This window comes from Callithrix jacchus, chromosome 9, assembly GCF_049354715.1.
Source record: "Callithrix jacchus isolate 240 chromosome 9, calJac240_pri, whole genome shotgun sequence".
NCBI classification, from domain to species: domain Eukaryota; kingdom Metazoa; phylum Chordata; class Mammalia; order Primates; family Cebidae; genus Callithrix; species Callithrix jacchus.
In genome coordinates, this window is record NC_133510.1 from 36357162 (window position 1) to 36378886 (window position 21725).

At 36.5% G+C, this 21725-nt stretch overlaps 1 protein-coding gene across 26 annotated transcripts in view; it reads left to right on the plus strand.

Moving 5' to 3' along the window:
- Window positions 1-21725, plus strand: part of KIF21A (kinesin family member 21A) — a 153342-nt gene that overhangs the window by 57863 nt on the left and 73754 nt on the right. For all 26 annotated transcript variants that reach the window (XM_078338926.1, XM_078338927.1, XM_035255832.3 and 23 more), the window contains 2 exons: window positions 20076-20298; window positions 20426-20608. In XM_078338926.1, the coding sequence (XP_078195052.1) occupies window positions 20450-20608 (159 nt within the window). In that variant the 5' untranslated portion in view covers window positions 20076-20298; window positions 20426-20449. The remainder of the gene's footprint in view (window positions 1-20075; window positions 20299-20425; window positions 20609-21725) is intronic.

Sequence of the window (21725 nt, forward strand, 5' to 3'; positions counted from 1 at the left end):
TAGAGAACTCACACCGCCTCCCGTCCCTGCCATGGTGGGTACTAATCTATTTATGAGGGATTCACCTCCATGACTGAAACACTGCCTATTAAGCCTCACCTCCAACATTGGGGATCAAATTTTAATCAGAAGTTTGTGGGGGACAAACATACAAATTCTGAGAACTGACCTGAAGTAGCACGCATCACTTTTCTTCTTGCAGCCTTTTAGTCAGAACTCAGTCATGTCACACATGTTACCACCTATAGCAAAGGAGATTAGGAGATGAAGGGTATCATAGACCTACCTAAGACTCCTATTACTGTGGAGGAGAAGGAACATTCATTTAGGGAGACATCTAGCAGTTACTGCCATGTGCACTCTCTTTTCCATCCATGGAGCATCTTGACTCCCTCACCAAGTTTCATCCATCTCATAATTTATTGTACTTGGGAGATGGAAAGTCTGTTCTCTCTCCAAGTCCTGATGTGAATTCTAATGGTTGGAACATCCAAACTGAAATCTAATTTGTCTGCCATCAACTAATGCCCCACATATGGATTGAATATATGATGGATACTGTATCCACTGTAAAAGTAGGGATGGGGTAACACATCCAAAAGATAATAATAGAGGAGAAGCATGGTAAGACACAACATTTGGAAAAGGGGAAGATAGGAAACCTAGCAGTTACTTGTTCTTAGCAACTGTCAAATCCTGTATGTGGGAATCATGATTATTTTTATCCTGCAGTAGAAAAAGGTCTTTGTTACTGTCCTGGGCAAGCTTGTCCCACTGTCCTTGGGGAGGAGAAAATCACTTGTTCTCCATGGTTCTGGTTATGTCCTTTGGGAGGGTCTTTATTGTCTGTTGTTTTCTATGGCCACATTTAAAGTGGGCATTGGGAAGTGTACTGTTTTCTTGGGGTTGGATAGCTTTCAAAGCTGACTTCCTGCTGGTACATGTAAGGGAGCCTGAGAGGTTGTCTTTGAGTTGAACAATCATAGGCTTTTACAGTCCAAGCTGGTGTGTGAGTGTGAGTGTGTGTGTGTGTGTGTGTAACTACTACATCCTTTCAAAAACTCAGTTTTCTGCCTATTTGTGCAGGTTAACTCCAAATGCAAGTAACCACAGCCAAAGATAGGTCGTTTTTTTTTCTCAGCTAAAAATTCTGGGTTTAAACTTTTGGACTTTGTGTTCTGCAAATTCTCCAGTTTCTTAATCTTTGAGGCTTAGGTGAGAAGGTAATACCATTTTGATTTCTGGGTAGGTTCCCATTGTCTGGCTGGAAACTGTTAGGGTCCCAAGTTTCTATCAGTTTAGGCTGTGTCTTCTGAACCCCCTATTTTAACTGTGTTAGGAGTGTAGAAGAACCTGGCTTTTAAATCTTATAAAGCCCCACTGTAAAGTCAACTTAGATTTCAGGCTGTATGTGGTATGGACTTTCCTCAGTAGAGCTGAATTCCCTTCTACATCTATATGAGACTGCTTTATTTAGACTGAGTTTATTTCTCTTGAAGGGCTTTTGTTGAGAGCAGCAAGAAGTAGCCGATGCATACTAAATGTTTTGCTGTGGCTTAGAAAGAGTCAGTAACTTTTCATCTTACTGTTTGTTTTGTCAGCTCTCTCTGCTGTTCAACCTCCAAGTCAATGCCACATATTACAGGTTCTGTTAGGGTGGCAACTACTTCTGGCTGTCAAATTCTGTTAGGACATGGGTTGATCTGTTCTAACAAAGACCCAACATTACAAGGGTTTAATAGAAAAAAATTTTACATTGCTTTATAACCAGACTATAAGCAGCCCAGAACTAATAAGTACCATTTTGTTGGGGTACCATTTTTCTATCTTATTCATTCACCATCCTTTGGATATTATCCTCATTCACATGATCCAAAATGGTACACCCCAACTGCTCTGAATTCTAGCCAGTTAGAAAAGAAAAAAAGAGGAGGCCTATCCCTTCCATTTAAGGACTCTATTGCTGACATTGACCAGAAGTCGGCTACATGACCACATCTAGCTGCAAGGAAGCTTAGAATGTGCAGGGTGTCCAGGAAAAGATTTTGTTAAGAAGGAAAAAAGAGAAGATTTTGGAGTACTATTAGCAATTAATGCCACAAAACATAGGATAGGAGCTCAAAGAAAAAGAATAAAAACTAAACTCAGAACAAATAAATACAAAGCCTTTATCACCACCCTGAAAATTAATTATTGGATGGGATAATTATAAAGTACAGTAACCTAGGCATTAATACCTGACTGCACATATATGTGTATATTATGTATATATTTAAACTGTTTTATAATAGTTTAGTCTGCAATTTGCCTTTAGAGACTAGTGAACATGCTAATGTGCATTACATTTGAAACCATGTGTTTAAAAATTTATGTCTTCACCTGTGAGTTTTCTTCCCTCATTAATACTTAAAGAGGTATAAAGTACAGAGTAGACTCAAAATAGCTAATCTCAGGTCCTAGAGAAAATGTGTAATGTACCCTCAAACTGGAAATTTCTTTGAGTCTTCAGGTCTTATCTAAAAAATTAGTATAAACATTGTATTCTTCATTTATATACACATTTTATAAATATATTTGTTTTTGAAATAAGGATATTTAAATTACTTATTAATTTTGCCAGATATAAACTTGACACTCCAGGAAGATAAACAGTATTTTTTTCTTTGTCTGTCTTTCACACTGATGCATACCTCTTTAGGTATGGATGAAATGGTTGAGAAATTTGGGTAGCTGGGTTTATAAAATTCATGTGATGTATTTTGTTCATATTTATTAGCATCTAGTGATGAATGAAAAGATATCTGATATGGGTGCTGGTGGTAGGCATTTTGACGGCTACCTCCTTTTCTATTTCTCTGCCCTTTCTTCTGTTCTCAGTGGTTGCTTCTTCAGTGCACTGCCTTCACATAACTGATCGTTCATTCTTCTAGTTTCCAATTAAATGTCACAGTTTCTGAGAAACCACTGTCTTGACTATGGCAGACAGACCCCAAGGTGACACCCAGTGATCCCTGCCTCCTGGTTACTTACTTTGCTTGAGTTGAATAGTACCTGTAACTTGCTTCTAATTCGCAGAAAATGGCAAAGGTGATGGATTATCACTCCTATGATTACATTATATGAGACCAGATTTTAGCAGACTGGAGCAAGAGATTTTCTTGGTAGTTTTCAACTAGTAAGCTGACACACTGTGAAAGTGTCACGTGACTAGGCCGAGACTGGCATTTAGGAGCTTAGAGTTAGCCCTTTACAGGAAGAAAAAAGGGCCTCAGTCCAGAACTGCAAAGAACTGAATTCTTCCAACAACTTGAATGAGCTTGGGTGAAAACCCTGAACTCCAATTGAATGCCAGCCAGCTGTTGCATTGATTTCAGTCTGGTAAGATGTTGAGCTCTAGCTGTGCCATGCCTGGACTTCTGACTTACAGACACTGTGAGATAGTAAAATATGTATTATCTTAGGTTCCAAGTTTATAGTAAGTTGTTTCACAGCAATAGAAAAAATATAGAGATTAAGAGTTCTTTGCTGCTTAAGAAGTGGGGGAACCCTGTATTCCTATATTCTTCATCCTGCTTCCCTTCTTCGTGGATGTGGCTGCCAACATTTGGAGCAGCCTTGTCCAAAGATGGGGGAGTCAGAGACATGATCCAGAATCAGGGATATAATCCAGAAGCAGGTCTACAAGTTTCAGCTTCTGTTGAGCTTTCTTGTCTGAGCTCATGGTGTGAACCACTAATTTAAAAATTGTAGTTGTGTCAAGGTATTTGACTTTGCAGTCTAGAAACCACCTAAGTTATTAGGAATGGCATGTTAATAAAATTCTTCTATATCTGTACAGATAATGTAAGATAGCTCATTTAAAACAATAGACATAATCATTATTAGGATTTACCTTAAGTGAAAAAACTCCATGAGTTTAAAAAAAAAAAAGCAAAGCACGTTTCTTTGCTTGATTCATTTTACATTTGGCTTCCTTTTCCTCAAAATCACATCTATTCAAGAGTCCTCTGAAATACCTTGTTATCTCTTGTCATGACTATACTTTTCTTCCCTCTACTTACTTGGGCTGATGCCTTCAATCTGTTTTACCTTAATGCTTTGAAACTCAGAATTCAGCGTCAGCATCATTACCTGAAATTTATTAGAAATGCAGAATCTCAGCTCCTAGATCACTCAGACCTTTAGTATCAAAATCTATGTTTTTATAAATGATTTACAGTAATTCATGTATATATTAAAGTTTGAAAAGTACTGCTCTAAGCCTCTTTATGGTGTTTTAATAGTATACATTTTAAATTGCAGTTATTTATTTATTTTTTATTTTTTGAGACCTCTCATTCTGTTACCCAAGCTGGAGTGCAGTGGCACCATTCTAGCTCACTGCAGCCTTGAATTACTGAGCTCAAGTGATCCTCTCACTTCAGCCTCCCGAGTGGCTAGGACTATAGCTGTGGCCTACCATCCCCGACTCATACAGTTATTTTTGTACTTGCCTCATTTTTTATTATCAGATTATAAATTCCTAGTCGTCAGGAGCTTAAGGTTGATTCTTTATTTCTCCTGCAGTCACTAGCATGGTTAACTTATGTATAGGGGCACGATAAATCATTTGTTAAATTGAATAGACTCTAGGAGGATTTCTTCCTATTTTCTGGAAACAATTTTTATAGTTAGTCTCAAATATCTGTCATTTAGGATGTCATTTTGTTGACATAGCAGGAACCTTTATAATCTACTTACAGATATTAGGCCTTTGCTGGAAGGAGGAAGCTAGTGGCTTAGACAACTCATTATGGTTCAGAAATCTCTAATGACATTTTTATTCAATTCCTAATACTCAAATTGTTCTCTCAGAATCTGCAAATGTAGTTCCTAACTTTATTAGTATTCATGCTAATGGATCACATTTATCTATTTCCTTTGACCTTCAATTCAAGAAGAGGATTAAGTGCATTTTGCACATTTGTCAAAGATACTTTGTCCTCTAAGTTTTCTCTAGTACATTAATGTATTAAAATGTCTAGGAAAGAAAGCCAGCTTTCCTAGATACCCGCTTTTGCCCACTTCCTAAGGATGTTTTCATTTCCCTCTGATTTCATCCTAACAGTAATAAACCAAATTAAACTGGTTGGAATTGTATGAGAAATACTGTTTGCATTCTCCATTTATGATACTTCATGCAGTAATGTAAAGCTCTATGGATGACATTCAGCTAGCTTTCTAAAAGGCAAACAGTCTGTAAAAAATGAAGCAAATGCATGGAAGTTTAACCTTTCTAATGGTTAAACTTCCATGCATTTGCTTCATTTTTTAAGTGTCAATTTCATTGACAGGTAAATTCATTCCACATGCTATTGTATGAATGTGTGTGTGTGTGTGTGTGTGTGTGTGTGTGTGTGTGTGTATGCATTTAGGAAATTATGGCCTGTTAATTGTTCATTTGGATTTTAAATACAAAAAAGTCTATTTGTATCCTGAGTCTTGTGGAGACTCTTTAGTTTGTCTTAGCAAGCATGACAGTTGTTTTATATAACAAATTGAAATACAAATAAATAACAAATTTATCAGAGTTGTTTTATATAACAAATTGAAATACACTATAAAATAATCTTAAAAATCTAAGTCTGCTAGATCTACTGACAATGCCCCATCAGAGTAGTTAATTTTTTTCTAAATTAAATGACCTGAGAAATTAAGACACATATACAACATTGCCCTTTCAAACATGACTCATGTTTTTATTTTATTGGCAAGAAGATTACCTGTAATTGTTCTTATAATCATCACAATATAAAATTTTCAGAATTTTAGAGGTGATGCTTAAGAAAAGCTTAGGATGATCTTATTGAATTCACTATATGCAGGAATTTTCTTTACAGCAATGGTTTTTAGGCATCTTTTTTGAACACCAAATTATCTTTTCTTAAAATAAAATCTTACAAATATATAAGAGCTGAATCTTCTGTGCTTTAAGAGAATGATGAAAGACAGATTGATTCCCTACCTTCCACCTCCCGACCCCACAACTTGAGGTAACTTTTGGCAGAGAAGCTGAAAATCAAAGAAAGGTAATTTTTTACAAAGTTGATTGACAAGGCCAGACTTCGATTAACTGAAACAATCTCCAAATAAGTAATTTTAAACTGCTCTGGGTGGAATTCAGTTTCTTGTGCTTTTATAACAGAGGCCCCCATTTTCTTGCTTGCTTTTGTCTGGGGATCATTCTCAGTTCTTAAATGTAGTCCTCTCTGTAAGTAGTTCACAACGTAATGATTTGCTTTCTTCTTGTAATCCAGCAAAACTGTGTGTAATGCTTCACCTTCTTTAAAAGATTCACTTGCCTAATTAGATCAGGCTCACCCATGATGATCTCCCTTTGATTAACTCCACCTGGTTAGTGACTAAATTGGAAGTAGTATCTCCTCATGATTACAGGTTCCACCACCACTGGGCAGGAATTTTATGTGGGTGTGGATCACTGGGGGTAATTCTAATATTCTACCTACCACATTTTCCTTAAAAAATAAAATGTTCCTTATAGTCTAATGTCTTGGCTTTGAGACAAGTGTTACCTGTGGTCTTTGGGAGATGACAGAATTTTGGCTTATTTTAGTGTTTGTGGTAGGAGTTTTTTTCCTTGATGGTAAAAATTGGTATCAATAACTTATGTTTGTTACCTAGGACCAGATTCTTAACCTGCACGATATAATCCATACTTTTCAAATGTTATTTTTATTGCTAGGCAGCAAGATGAAATGACAAGTCTTTTTTTCCTTCCCAGAATGATTATAAACATAAATAATATGCATCTGGGATCAAGGATGTATCGCTATCATTATAGAGTCCTAATGCTAGCTTTCTCCATAATGAAATAGTTGAATATAACATACACTATTATGAAGAGTAGAATAAGAACCCTTCCCATTCCCCAAAGAACATATATGGTTTCATTTAGAAAGAGCTTTACAGGAGAGTTTTGAAAATTCTCTATATAATTGGTATAGGAGTATAATAAAAAAAGTAGAAAGTACTACAAACTTACTGACCTGAGAATGAGAGTTGAAAATATAGTTATTACTTTTATTCTGAGATTACTTTTCCCTTTTACTCCTCCTCTCTTGAATTTTCTCCTGCCCTTCTTTCAAGTTTCTTTCTTTTTAAAACAAAAGACAGAATCTCAATATGTTGCCCAAGCTAGCTTCAAACTTCTGGGCTCAAATGGTCCTCTCCTCTCATCCTCCTAAGTAGCTGAGACTACAGGCTCCAGCTACCACACTCAATTTCCTTTAAGTTTTAAAAATAAAACCAAAGTGTTAAATAATCTTTTTTATTATGAGAATTTATAAAAGTAATTTGATCAACAAAGATGATACTTTATAAACTTTGCTGTATTGTTTATTACATATTTAACAATAAAATCTATTGAAAACTCAGCTGTATCCAGGAAAGAGACTAGGTCAATTACTTGCTTATGAAAGGCTGCAGAATTGGAAGGACCTATATTCTAAGTCAAAATTAACTTCAGGAATGGGAGTGAAAAAAACGATGACACCTTCAGTGGTGATGCTTTAAAAAAGCATTATTAGGCCGGGCACCATGGCTCACACCTGTAATCTTAGCACTTTGGGAGGCCGAGGTGGGCAGATTGCCTGAGCTCAGGAGTTCGAGACCAGCCTGGGCAACACGGTGAACTCCCATAGCTACTAAAATACAAAAAATTAGCCTGATGTGGCAGTGTGTGCCTGTAGTCCCAGCTACTTGGGAGGCTGAGGCAGGAGAATTGCTTGAACCAGGAGGCGGATGTTGCAGTAAGCCGAGATCATGCCACTGCACTCTGGCCTGGGCAACAGAATGAGACTTCATCTCTTTTAAAAAAAAAAGCATTGTTACCATTTCCTGAGACTAACATGATTTGGTCAAAATCTCGACAGGAAACAGATGATATATTGAAACAAGATAATTTAGGAGAGTGTGGGGGAGAACAGGCAGCCTCAAGGGAGGCCACAGGAGATGAGACAGTGCTCTTCTGTTAGTAACTGAAGGTGGATGGCTACACCACTAGCTATGGTATAAGAAGTGGCTGCCTAATAGGAAGTGTGGTCTTTGGGAGAGGGACAGGGCTCACCAGTGGAACCTGGCAGGGAAGGAATCAGGACAATAAATATCCTGACCTCATTTCTCTTCTCCCCTGCAATGTCCTACTGATACCTCCCATTGCTGAGCTTCATTGGAAGCCTGAAGGCTAGGGAGTCTATTGTTGCTGCCCATAATGTCAGTCTCCCAGGGTACAGGGTAAGTTGAAAGATGGGTGAAGGATCAATCTGGAGGGAGAAACTAAGAAATATTTGGTCGAGCTCTCTAGTATGTCTTTTGTGAGCCTTTTGGTAGTATCTTTCATCATGCAGAGACCAGAGTGAGTGTTCATTTTAGAGGATAATGTATTAACTGGTATGCCTAATTAGGTGGTGTCTTAATATTCACAAAACCTCCCTAAATCTAACAGCTTTTATGCTGGTGCTTCTGCCTCTAAGGACTGTGTCATAACTAGGGAACAAATGCACTTCAAGAAGTTTTGCCTTTGTTTTTCCCAAACTGACTTTTTCTCCCTTCTCAGTCTTGAAAATTTTAATCACCCTCCCAAACCCAAAAATATAGTTTCTGTATGCAGCTTTTCCTGTTCCTCCCCCATTATCCTCTGGCGAATCTTTATTCCATTTATCCTTTGTATACAGTATTCCATTGACCATATATCTAACTTTCTTAAAGCTCCCCTACCTCCAACCATGATTACACTCCTCAAGTTTTTGTTTTTATTTAAAACATTTTTTGTCTTACACACTGTTTGACATTTAGTAGCTGCTCCACAGGGCACTGTTGACCAAAGGTAGGTTTCCTGTGGTCCTTGGGTTATCAATATGCCACCACATACAGCCACCAGCATCAACAGAAATTTTATGAGCACTTTGGAAAATAGACAGATGCTTCCTGTTGTCATTGAAAGTACTATCTTCCCTCACTCCCTCAGTTTTGTGGGAGGAGAGGCTATCTATTTCCAGGAGAAAGGCTAAAGAAGGCACCAGAGTTTCCAGAAGAATAAATTACAGTGATGCATAGGATTGGGCTTTTATAAAAATCCAGGATTTGGCTATTTTCTTCTTTATTTTGTCAGCCCATGTGCATTATTTCAATGTAGTTCTTTGAAGATCTGCTATTAAAAAGAGAGAATGGCACAATGTTACCCCCCGTGAATGATACTAGTTTGCTCAATTGAGAGAGAGCTTTTATCAGTGCTGTGTCCTTAGATGAACCATGGGATAAAAGGTAGAAGACACTAGTGTGGAAGTCAGAGGAAGATGGCATAATAGCTCATCATCCTATTTTTCCTGCTTTTTCTAGTTAACCACTACAGAACTGTACTTGAGGGAAATAAATCTTTATTTTTTTAAGCGGTGTTGTAAACCAGAGACTGTGTAGTGTAGTCTAGAATTACGGCCAGAAGCATTAACTGTGTACACTGTATATTAAGGATTTTAATTGAAAATACATATATTTATGAATATCTGTTTATGAAGAATAAGCTTCATAAAGTTTATGAGTCCAGTGGACCACACAGAGATGAGGCAGTAACATAAAGAGCTAATTATATAGATTAGGATAAGATTTCTGGATCGCTTTTTACAGCTGTTCATCATTAATGGATTAAAAACAGGTTCTTTTCTTCATCTTTGTCATTCATAAAAGTGTGTACTTCCTAGTCTCTGGAACACATTACTGTGCTTTTTTGTCTTTAGGCTTTTCACTGAATTAATAATCTCTTTAATGGAGTTACCGAGGTGTGTTTCTTTCTTGAATGCCTTGAAGAAATACCTTTCTGCTCATCAACCATCGTTGTAATTAAAGATCCATTTGAGGGAGAGGACTTTCTTTTTATGGACTTAGGTTACTTATTATTAATGCAGTGCCTGATCTCTTAGGAAACAATTCAGCAAGTCCACAAATGGTCTAACAAGTTCTTATGGTGTGTCAGAAACTCTTTTCTAGAACAGAAGGTGGAGAATTAAAGTAGGGCAGATGCTTTCTTAATGTGGTATCTACTAACTGGAATGAACTACAGGAGGATTAAAAAAGAGACCAGAAAACCCCAGTGGCTCAGTTTTGATGACAAATGATAGCTGTCCTAATTTTGGGGAAATGGAAGAAATTTAGTAAGATGTAATTAACATCAAGAAATGAAATTGAACACCAGTAAGTAGCATCCAACATAATGATCATCCAAAACACCAACAAATGAGATAAAGAAAGGCAAAAGACCTGTACAGAGGATAGATTTATTGGTGTTCTGTAGGAAGAACAAAGGTTACCAATGTGCCAAGTGGGCTAGTTACAGATACGTGCAAGTAAAAGAACTACACAAAGTGGGAATCAGGTCAGATTATTAAGTAAACTGGAGAACTACCACAATCTTGTGGGGATGAGATCAGAATAACTCAAGCAAAAGAGGACATTTAGGTAATAGAAAGACATTTAGGTAATGGAAAAATTTGTCATATCTATGAAACCACTGATTAAGGACAATAGTACTTTCTAACTGGACAACAAATCAGCAATGGCTAGTGGCAAAAAGGAAGACATGTTTTATGTTATTCCTCTTCTATTTGTAGGAAGAAATGACCAGTAAATGAGCAAAAGAAAGGCTTATCCCGGCCGGGCGCGGTGGCTCAAGCCTATAATCCCAGCACTTTGGGAGGCCGAGGCGGGTGGATCACGAGGCCAAGAGATCGAGACCATCCTGGTCAACATGGTGAAACCCCGTCTCTATTAAAAATACAAAAAATTAGCTGGGCACGGTGGTGCGTGCCTGTAATCCCAGCTACTCAGGAGGCTGAGGCAGGAGAATTGCCTGAACCCAGGAGGCGGAGGTTGCAGTGAGCCAAGGTCGCGCCATTGCACTCCAGCCTGGGTAACAAGAGCGAAACTCCGTCTCTAAAAAAAAAAAAAAAAAAAAAAAAGAAAGGCTTATCCCTTGTGATGTTTTTAATAAAGTGGGGAACAGAGGAATACAAGGGGTGGGAGTGTAAGAGAATCAGAAAAGTACTACAAAAACCACATGCATTTAAAAATTTAAGCTCAATTGTTTGCATCCTTGGACTTAGATTATGAGTGATGTTGGTGCTAGTCTTGTAATTTTGAAAAAAAAATAAATTTCTGCACACATGTTATAGGAAGTTGTAAAATAGTAATAGCATGAACTTACTTATTTTCCTTTGGTCAGCATTCCTTCAGTAGCTACAAATCAGATTAGTTATTTGTCAACATTCTAGTTGAATTTAATTCAATTTAATTAAGCATAAGGACAAATTGTACCATAATAATTTAATCCCCTGCTTTAAACAGAACCATTACTCAGGACCTTAGTTCTATTCCTTCCTCAACAAAATTTCCTTACTGGTTATATGTCTATAGAAAACAATGATAATAATGTTAAAATAATAAAAATTCTTATTTTGTTTTCTATTGTCTCCTATACTGAAAAAAGTAGAGGGATGGTTGGGACCTGATTATTTATTACTATGAAAAGGCTAATTTGGGGATTATAACTTTTTATAAATGAAGGTATAAAGATATGCAGATTTATTGTCTTTGCATAGCAATATATGTATATATATCTGTATGTATATGCATACATGTATGCAGTAATGTTCATTGTTATATTACATTTCTATTCATGACATAGGGGGTCTATATTTAATTTTCTTTGGGACTCAAGGTATCCAAAGGGTAATTTAAAAAATATAGCAATAGTTTGGGGAGCCAAAGTGTAAGTCATGTATTCTTTAACATGTTGGAAGTCCCAAGTTGAGATGTTAGCGTGCCTCATGATGGAACTGACTTGGAGAATTTTCAGGTGGTGGTGTAACAACACTTTATAGCTACATATTATAATTGTCACATATCTCATTTGTTCAAGATGCGATCATGTAGATATGGCAATAATATTACACTATTTAATAGATATTTTGTGGATAAGGAAATCGAGGCTGAGAGAGTGACTTGCCAAAGGTCACAGCTGGTATGTGTTAAGATCTGCAAAAGGACTGAGATTTCACTCTATTTACAAGCTAGCAAGCTAATCCATTACTGTATCATAAATAGTGGCAGAAGATACAAAACTCCTCATTAGAGAATAAGGACTTTTATTACTTATGTCACAATCAGCAATATGAGCTTCATGTTGATTTGACCTGGTTCTCCATTCCCTCTCAATCCATTGGGGCAGTGCTGATACACCAATGGATTGATAATGAGTGCTGTGCAAGCAGGTGGGCATTGAGAAACATTGAGCTTATGGATTAACCACTGCTATAGTAAGTAGAAACAAGCCAGCTCTGTCATGAAGACATTACCTTATCCTTAAAGTTTGCTTGTTGCAAACACAACCTTGAGACATGACTCATGAAAAGAGCTGTCAGGGTCTTGCGTTCTTGGCATACCCAGCAAGAATGTGCAGGAACTCTAAGGTTGTGGTCAATGGCCTCTTAATAGCAGTATGTGACAGAATTAATGTATAAACTCAGTTTTGCTAAATTTCATGACTAAAACTCTAGTTGAAAAGGTAGCAAGCCTTTCCCCCAAAATATTTTATTTTAAAATTTTAGTTTTATTTAGGATATCTCAAAATATGTCCTCTTGGCCATTTAAATACATTCAATTAGTAAAACCAGTTTTGGTTATACAAAGGCAAAGAACAGAAATCAGGGCTCACTTTTAAGACGTTTCCTGAATTTAGTCTCAGAATCTCCCCTAATCTTCACTAATTACTTCCACAACGAGTTCATGATAATGTTTTTATAAATGAAGTAGTTCCTTGCCCTATGTCCACAGCAACATTTGTTATACAATAGGAATAATGAAGAAATAAGGAACAAACAGCAGAAGTACTGGTGGATAGTGTATGGCAGGGGAAAAAGTAGTTTATTTCAACCTTTTAAAGGCCAGTGTAGGGAAACTTTGGTTTATTTTTCTTTAAGCATTAATTAAAATAGACTTAAACTTGGAATTGGTAAAGCGAAGTTCCCTATCTTATAGATTAGAAAATGGAGATGTAACATGGTTAAATGCTTGTTCAAGAACAAGTTCCTAGTGACAAAGTACAGTGATATTATATTATTGTAATTATCATATATCATGCATTAATATACTATTTTCTTACCTAGTATAGTTTATAGGAGTAAGTCAGTAAACATTTGTGGATTTCTTTGTTTTAGGAATAAATAAGATATATTCTTTGTCTTCAAAGAATCATTTGCTAATGGAGAAATAAGAATTCAGCTTTTGTCCATAATTGTTTTTCTTTAAAAAGCAGTTTTAAATACATCTAGTTGTAGAATAATACATTTAAAAAAAATCTACTTGGCTTTGTTATTTCTTAGTGTCAATCAGTTTGATTAACATAAGTTAATCCAAACGTTAATACTGATGATTTCTTAGTGTTGAGATTAGATGCGTGTGTTTAATGGTCTTATTTTTTTACATAAAACTATTGAGAAAGAAGATATTTCAAAATATCCAAAGTTGTAAATATTATATTTACAATTTTGTCTTTTACAGAAGGTTAGGCATATTTTGTCTGTATTATAGCCTCAAGTAAATGTTTTGAAATTGATGTTTGTAGCTAGGTTTCAAACTCATCAATTATAAAGCAGATGAACTGGCATGCGTTGGGTGTTCATATGAGAATTCTTGACTTGAGTATTAATTTAGGGATTTAGAGATTTAAAAATACGAATTTTTGAAAAGGAATTTAAAAAGTGAACATATCCTTAGTCTTTGACGTATAGTCAGCTGCCAATTAATCTACATGTGTGGGATGCCATTCCCTCCTAGATGTGACTTTCTCAGACCTGCTGGAAAATTGCCACTGCTTGGAACCAGGAGAAAAGCTTCCACCTTCTTGTTGGCTTTTAAAACCACTCTCTCTGCTCCATCCATGCAAATGGATGAAATTATGCATCACCCATGACATCTATCTTGTCATTAGCAAGAATAATAACCAGATGAGTAGAGGTTGGGAGAGTAAGTTAAAGACATTCTGAGTGACATTACCATTCTAAAATTGGCTATCATATCTGCAATTCAAATGGCACCTGGTTTTTCTTTTTTATGTTGAAGTTTAATGAGTTAGCCTATGGTTATAATTACTTTCCTAAAATTAATAGCACACAGATATTAAGTAGTAGCCCAGTACTTGTTTTCATTAGAGAGTTATGTTTATTTTTATCTTTTTTATTACATAGGATTTGTTAAACTTCACAGAGTAGTATAGCAGCCATAAAGCTGGCAGAAAAAGCAGAGATCTGGAGTTAATGAGGTGGCTTTCAGGAGAGAGAACAGCCTGAGTGCAGACAGAACTTTATGTTCAAATGCAAAGTTTATGTGAGCTTCTGAAAGAAGTGATATCAAAAGAGATATGTTCAGGCAGGTTAAGGAACTGGGAATTGGAAGGGTGAAGAAGCGTGTCTAGGAAAGAGGAATAATGTAGTTAGAGGCATAGAAACAGGAGAGAGCATAGCTGGTAGTGAAACTGCTTAAAATAAACCATCGCCACTGCTACCAAACGAAAATCCTTTAATGCAAAGATGGAGCATGGCAAAACAGAGGGATTTAGAGATGGACTCAAGGGTTTTTTGCAGAGTAGTGAGCTGACTGACTTCCTGTTTTACAAGTTACGGATATTACAGTATGTGGAACAGGTTGACACAGGAAGACTGGTTAGAAGACTTTTGCAATATTCTAAGTAAGAGTTAATGATGCCTTTATTAGGGTGGTGTTGATGGGGAACAAAATAACTTGGTGGGCTGAAGTATTTCAGATAGAAGTAATAGCCCTTAAATTAGATAGGTGGAATAGGGAAGAGGGAGGAAGTGACATCAAATTGATGTTATTTTTGATTCTCCCAATTCTGGCATGGCAACTATCAAGATGGTGATTTTTCCTAAAGAGGACTGGGGTTTTTGCTGTGGTTTCCTTCAGATAACTAAATGAAGTGAGGTAGGAGAAGAGGACTTTGGAAAAAAAAATTATTAATTTAGAGAAACAGCACTCATCTAGAATATGTGGAACCAGAAACCCAAAGCTGCTACTACCATGGGCTGTTTTTATAGTCTGTGTGCATAGCTACAAGAAATTATGAGAAATTCTTTGTTTTATTTGTTATAATATCATTTAATATGTATTACAGTGCACAAATATTATTTCCATCATTCCCTTTTCTTTAATGCAATATCCTACAGTTAAATAGTGTTAGATCTAAAAGGAATCTTGGAAATTATAGTTTTCCTCTACAGTTGAGGAAATTGGTGCTCTGAGAGAAGACCACATGATACATATGAAATGACAAGTAGTAAAACTCTGGTTTCCTGCTGGCCACTCCATTGCTCTTGCCTCATTACCTGGATAGCTCCACACTGATTAGTACGTTCCATTACAGCAAACAACAACGCTGAAGACTTTATTAAAGAAAAATACAATATCATAGGGGAGAAAAAATAATTGCATATTCTTTACTTAACATATATTATTCACAAAACGTATTTTTTTTTTAATTGAGGAAGGGAGGGATGAAGGAAGGAAGGAAGCAGGGAGGGAGGGAGGGAAGGGAAGGAAGGAATTCAAGCAATGAGAGAGACATTGCTGACCTGGATCTAGAGGTTTACAAGTTGATTTCTTTTTTTTTGAGTGAAGGAAAGAAGAAAAAAATGAGTAAAGGAGAGGAAGAAAGAGGAAGAGAAAGAGGGAGAGTGAGCGGAAATATTGCTTTATTCTTAAAAAAAATGGGTATTAATAATGGCCAATCAATGTTTCATTTAAACCTATGAGTACATGTGATGTGGTATTTACTAGAATGTTTATTTTGTGTATTTGAAGTGGAGAGCTCTATAAATAATTATTAAGTTTACTTGTTCCGGATCTGAGTTAGAGTCTTTGATATCCTTATTAATTTTCTGTCTCATTGTGTCTAAGTCTCTATGTATCTATCTGGGTGTTAGGATTGTTAGCTCTTGTTGTTGCATTGATCCTTTTACCACTATATCTTTGTTGCTTTAAAATCTATTTTAGCCGATACGAGAATTGCAACTCCTGCTTTTTATTTATTTATTTATTTTTGCTCTCCATTTGGTTGGTAAATCTTTCTCCATCCCTTTGTTTTGAGTCTTTGTGTATCCTTGCATGTGAAACAGGTCTGGATGTAACATGCCGTTGGGTTTTGGCTGTGTCTTTTGATTGGGGGATTTAGTCGATTTAAATTTAGGGTTACTACCATTTGATGTTAACTGGCTGTTTTATCCATTCGTTGGTGTAAATTCTTCTTTATGTTGGTGCTCTTTACTTTTTGGTATATTTTTAGAAGGGCTGATACTGGTTGTTTCTTTCTGTGTATAATGCTTCTTTCAGAAGCTCTTGTAAAGCAGGCCTGGTGGTAATAAAATCTCTGAGTTCTTGCTTGTTCATAAAAGATTTTATTTTTCCTTCAGTTGTGAAGCTTAGTTTGGCTGGATATGAAATTCTGGGCTGAAGGTTCTGTTCTTTGAGGATGTTGAATATTGGCCCCCACTCTCTTGTGGCTTGTAGAGTTTCTGCTGAGAGATCTGCTATAAGTCTGATTGGCTTGCCTTTGTGCGTAACCTGACCTTTCTCTCTGGCTGCCCTTAGTATTTTCTCCTTCGTTTCAGCCCTAGTGAATCTAACTATTATGTGCCTTGGGGTTGCTCTTCTTGAGGAATATCTTTGTGGTGTTCTCTGTATTACCTGGGGTTGAATATTGACCTGCTTTGCTAGTTTAGGAAAATTTTCCTGAATAATTTCCTGAAGGGTATTTTCCATCTTGGATTCATTCTCTCTGTCGCATTCAGGTACACCTATCAAACGTAGATTTGGTCTTTTCACATAGTCCCACATTTCTTGTAGACTTTGCTCATTCCTTTTTATCCTTTTTTCTCTAATCTTTTCTTCGCGTTTTATTTCATTAAGTTGGACCTTGACCTCTGATACCCTTTCTTCTGCTTGAACAATTCGAGTGTTTAAACCTGTGCAAACTTCTCGGAGTTCCTGTATTGTATTCTTCAGTTCCATTATTTCACTCATCCTCCTCTCTAACTTGTCTATTCTCAATAGGATTTCATCAAACCTTTTTTCAAAGTTCCTAGTTTCTTTACGTTGGGCTACAACATGTTCTTTTAACTCACTGAAGTTTGTTATTATCCATTCCCTGAAGCGATATTCTAGCATTGGGATGTGCTCATTCTCCATCAAGCCTTGTTCCATTGTTGATGTGGAACTGTGATCATCTTTAGAGGGAAAGGCGTTCTGACTTTGAGTATTCTCAGCTTTTTTAAGCTGGTTTCTTCCCGTCATTGTAAGTTTATCTTCCTGTGGTCTTTGAATTTACCAACTTTCAGATTAGGTCTCTTGAGTGGGAGTCCAGGTTGTTAGTTCCCAGGGCCAGAGCAGCAGTGTTAAAACTGATGGTGCTTTTCTGCCCAGGATTCTCTTGTCTGGCTTCCTTCTTGTTTCCGTAGTAGGCGACTCTGCCTTCCCGGGGCTCCAAACCTGGGTCAGAAGGGGAGCCGGTCCCGTTTACTCTGCGCCGAGCGCTGCCGGGCCGAGGTGCCATCACAGCCACTGCGCCAGGCTCTGGTGTCGTGCTGGGGGCCCTTGTGGGTCCTCCGAACCTGTTTACTCTGCTCCGAGAGCTGCGGTGCCGAGGTACCGGTGGAACCGCTGCACCAGCCACGAAAGTCGCGCTGGCGACCCGTGTGATTCCTCCACTGGGGATTTTCTGCTCCGTGAGCGACCAGAATTTGTCTGAAAGTGTGGCATCGTCTGGTTCTCCGCGCCTTCACTGAGAGCTGCAGTCCCGAGATGTTAGGGATTGGCCATCTTGGATCGGTCCACAAAATGTATTTTGTGGGTATACAAAATTCTATTTTAGAAAACCATGTTTGCAGAAATTCAATCCTCTCTATTGTCATTCCTATTCTTCCTATTGACTTTTATTTTGATGAATTGGAAAGAGTTAAAGTTAGGGGATCTAGCCTTGGCTTTATCTCTAATAAATAGATGAACATGTTTTAACTCTATTGACCTGAGGTTTTTTTTTTTTTTATTATTATTTCAGAAAATAAGGCTATGAGACCAGATTCCTTTAAAATCTGTTCCTTGACCTATGTTGATCATTTTATATTTTTCTTTTCTTTTCTTTTTTTTTGAGAGGGATTCTTACTCTCTGTTGCCCAGGCTTGAGTGCAATGCCATGATCTCAGCTCATTGCAACCTTCACCTTCTGGGTTCAAGCGATTCTCCTGCCTCAGCTTCCTGAGTAGCTGGGATTACAGGCTACATCACCATGTCGGGCTAAATTTTGTATGTTTAGCAGAGACAGAGTTTCACCATGTTGGCCAGGCTTGTCTGAAATTCCTGACCCCAAGCAATCCACCTGCCTTGGCCTCTCAAAGTCCTGGAATTATAAGCATGAGTTACCATGCCTGCCTTCATTTTATATTTTTCATCTGTGGTTGTCTTGCCTTTCTTCCTTAAACGGCTTCTCTTTCTCCATGGCAAGTAGGGAATCTCTTAAAAACTTAGGTACAGTGAGTAGTATATATTCCAGGATGGTCTGTCCTGTTTATAGAGCATACAGAATAGGACTAGATTTTGGGTTGTTCTGTTATAAACATATTTTCATATTTACTTTTATTATTTGAAAAATCGGTTTTGAAATTTGAGAGAGAAGACAGAGCAGAAAGGTGTTGGATTCAAGTGAGGTTGTGGGGTGGGTGTAGTGCAGTGGTCTTCCAAGTGGAGGAAAGACAAACTCGTAAAAATTTACTAAATTTTGGAGAGAAGATATTAGAACTTTCACTAATATTTATTTTTAATTTATTTATTTTAAGAATTCTGCTTTTGTATGTACGGTTGACCCTCCATGTTGATGGGTTCCACAACAATGGATTCAACTGACTGGATTGAAAATATTCAGAAAAAATAATGGATTGTTGCATTTGTACTAGACATGTACAGATACATGTCTGTATCACTATTCTCTAAACAATGTAGTATAACAACTATTTACATATCATTAACATTGTATTAGGTATTATAGGTGATCTTATCACTATTCTCTAAACAATGCAGTATGACAACTATTTACATATCATTAACATTGTATCAGGTATTATAAGTGATCTTATCACTATTCTCTAAACAATGCAGTATGACAACTATTTACATATCATTAACATTGTATTAGATATTATAGGTGATCTGGAGGTGATTTAAAATATGCGGGAGAAAGTGTGTAAGTTAGATGCGAGTACTACATCATTTTATGTTGGGGACTTGAACATCTGTGGATTTTGATATCCATAGGACCAATCCCTTATGGATACTGAGAGATGACAGTATTTCAGTATATGACAAATCAATATAGTAGAACATGAATATTATTTATAAATGAATAGATATACATACATATTGTGGGAATTATAACATACTTAAACATGTTACACTGACAGAAAATAATGGTCACATAAGTTCAGAAACCACTGGTGAAGTGTTAGCAAAAGAGATGAGTAAATGGCATCAAGACATTAAGATAAATAGATGTCCTTGTTTTTTATTTTTCCATAGTATTATCACTGGAAATAAAGAGAAAAAATCTAAAACAATATTAATATCAAGAAGCATTTTGGTAGCAAAATTTATTGGATTGAATGTCTACCTCTTACAGAGTTTAGAAGTATTCACTTGGATAAGTATGTAATTTTAAGATAAATTTTACTTTTCTTCATGATTTTGAGGAATCGTTAAGTAACTCATTGGGATTAAGTAAGTCATCTCATATATTGGAATTTGTTCATTATAATTCAATTTATTTATACTTTTCAACTGAATAAGCAGCAGGTAATTACATTAGTGTTTTTAAAAAGATTTTGCCAAGAATTTTTAAGTCCTATTTTTTGAGGTTTTTTTTTTTTGCCATTTATTTTATTTTTTTCTCTTCTGATTATTTCTCACAGAATAAGACCACAGCTTGCCAAAGAGAAGATTGAAGGATGCCATATTTGTACATCTGTCACACCAGGAGAGCCTCAGGTCTTCCTAGGGAAAGATAAGGCTTTTACTTTTGACTATGTATTTGACATTGACTCCCAGCAAGAGCAGATCTACACTCAATGCATAGAAAAACTAATTGAAGGTTGCTTTGAAGGATACAATGCTACAGTTTTTGCTTATGGACAAGTAAGTGCCATATTATTTTTGTATGAGTTGTAACTTTTCAGAAATGTCAATTCAGTTGGGCTTTCATTTTTGTTTCTCAAGTTTATGTTAAGGTTGAACACTAATCTTTCTCTGTTCTTTTGTTTAGACTGGAGCTGGTAAAACATACACAATGGGAACAGGATTTGATGTTAACATTGTTGAGGAAGAACAGGGTATTATTTCTCGAGCTGTTAAACATCTTTTTAAGAGTATTGAAGAAAAAAAACACATAGCAATTAAAAATGGGCTTCCTCCTCCAGATTTTAAAGTCAACGCCCAATTCTTAGAGGTAATAATCCAATTTGGCATTAATTGCTTTTAAATTTTGTTCTCATAGACCATAAGTGCTTATGATTTTATACTGTTGGCTTCTAGTATAGTGCCTTGTATGTAGTACTCAATAAATGTTATTTGAGTAAATTAACATTAGATAACAGAAATAAGTTTTCCTTACTTGTAGGAAGTGATGTTTAAGATTATAAACACTTGACCAGTATCTATAGAGTAAAAGAACAATTAATATTGTTTATTTAAGAACCTCTTTTTTTTTTTTTTTGAGATAGAGTCTCACTCTGTCACCCAGGCTGGAGTGTAATGGCACCATTTTGGCTCACTGCAGCCTCCACCTCCTGGGTTCAAGTGATTCTTGTGCCTCAGCCTCCTGAGTAGCTGGGACTACAGGTGTGCCCCACCACGTCCGGCTAACTTTTGGTAATTTTAGCAGAGATGGGATTTCATCATGTTGCCTGGGTTGGTCTGGAACTCCTGGCCTCAAGCGATTCTTTCACCTCACCCTCCCACAGTGCTGGAATTATAAGTGTGATCCCAGCCTTCTTTTTATTAATAGATAAAGGTCAATTACTGTTGTAATTTAAACAGGTTTACAAAGTAGTAGGAACTTAATGACTAAAGTAGGGGAAATATGTGAGAGATAATAGGTCTGAGGTTGTAGTGCTTATCTGGTGGAAGAAATTGTTATCCTTTCATAGGAAGACAGATGTTTTGATGTAATATCCAAAGGTTGTGGTGGGTTTAGATTAATTTCGGCCATCTAGTCTCATAGAAGGAAAATAACACTAAGCACATCTAAGATTTGAGCAATATTGCACTTAGGTGGGCAGTGGCATAATTCTGGGTTCTTGGTACAAAGAGTGTTTAATCTAAATTACCTAATCGATGAACTAATCATTTTTGTCATTGATGAAACATTTTACTCAGCATTATTTAGCACAAAATAGAAAAATTAGTATAAGTTTTTTTAATGGATATTAAAATGCTGGTTTTAATGGATATTCTTATTTAGTAAAAACCGAAGAGAACGTAACTATGTATTTCTAAAGAAAGTAAAAGGTGGTAGAAGAAGAAAAGAAACTTATTCTGTCTTCCCTTTCACCCTCCAAAATGTT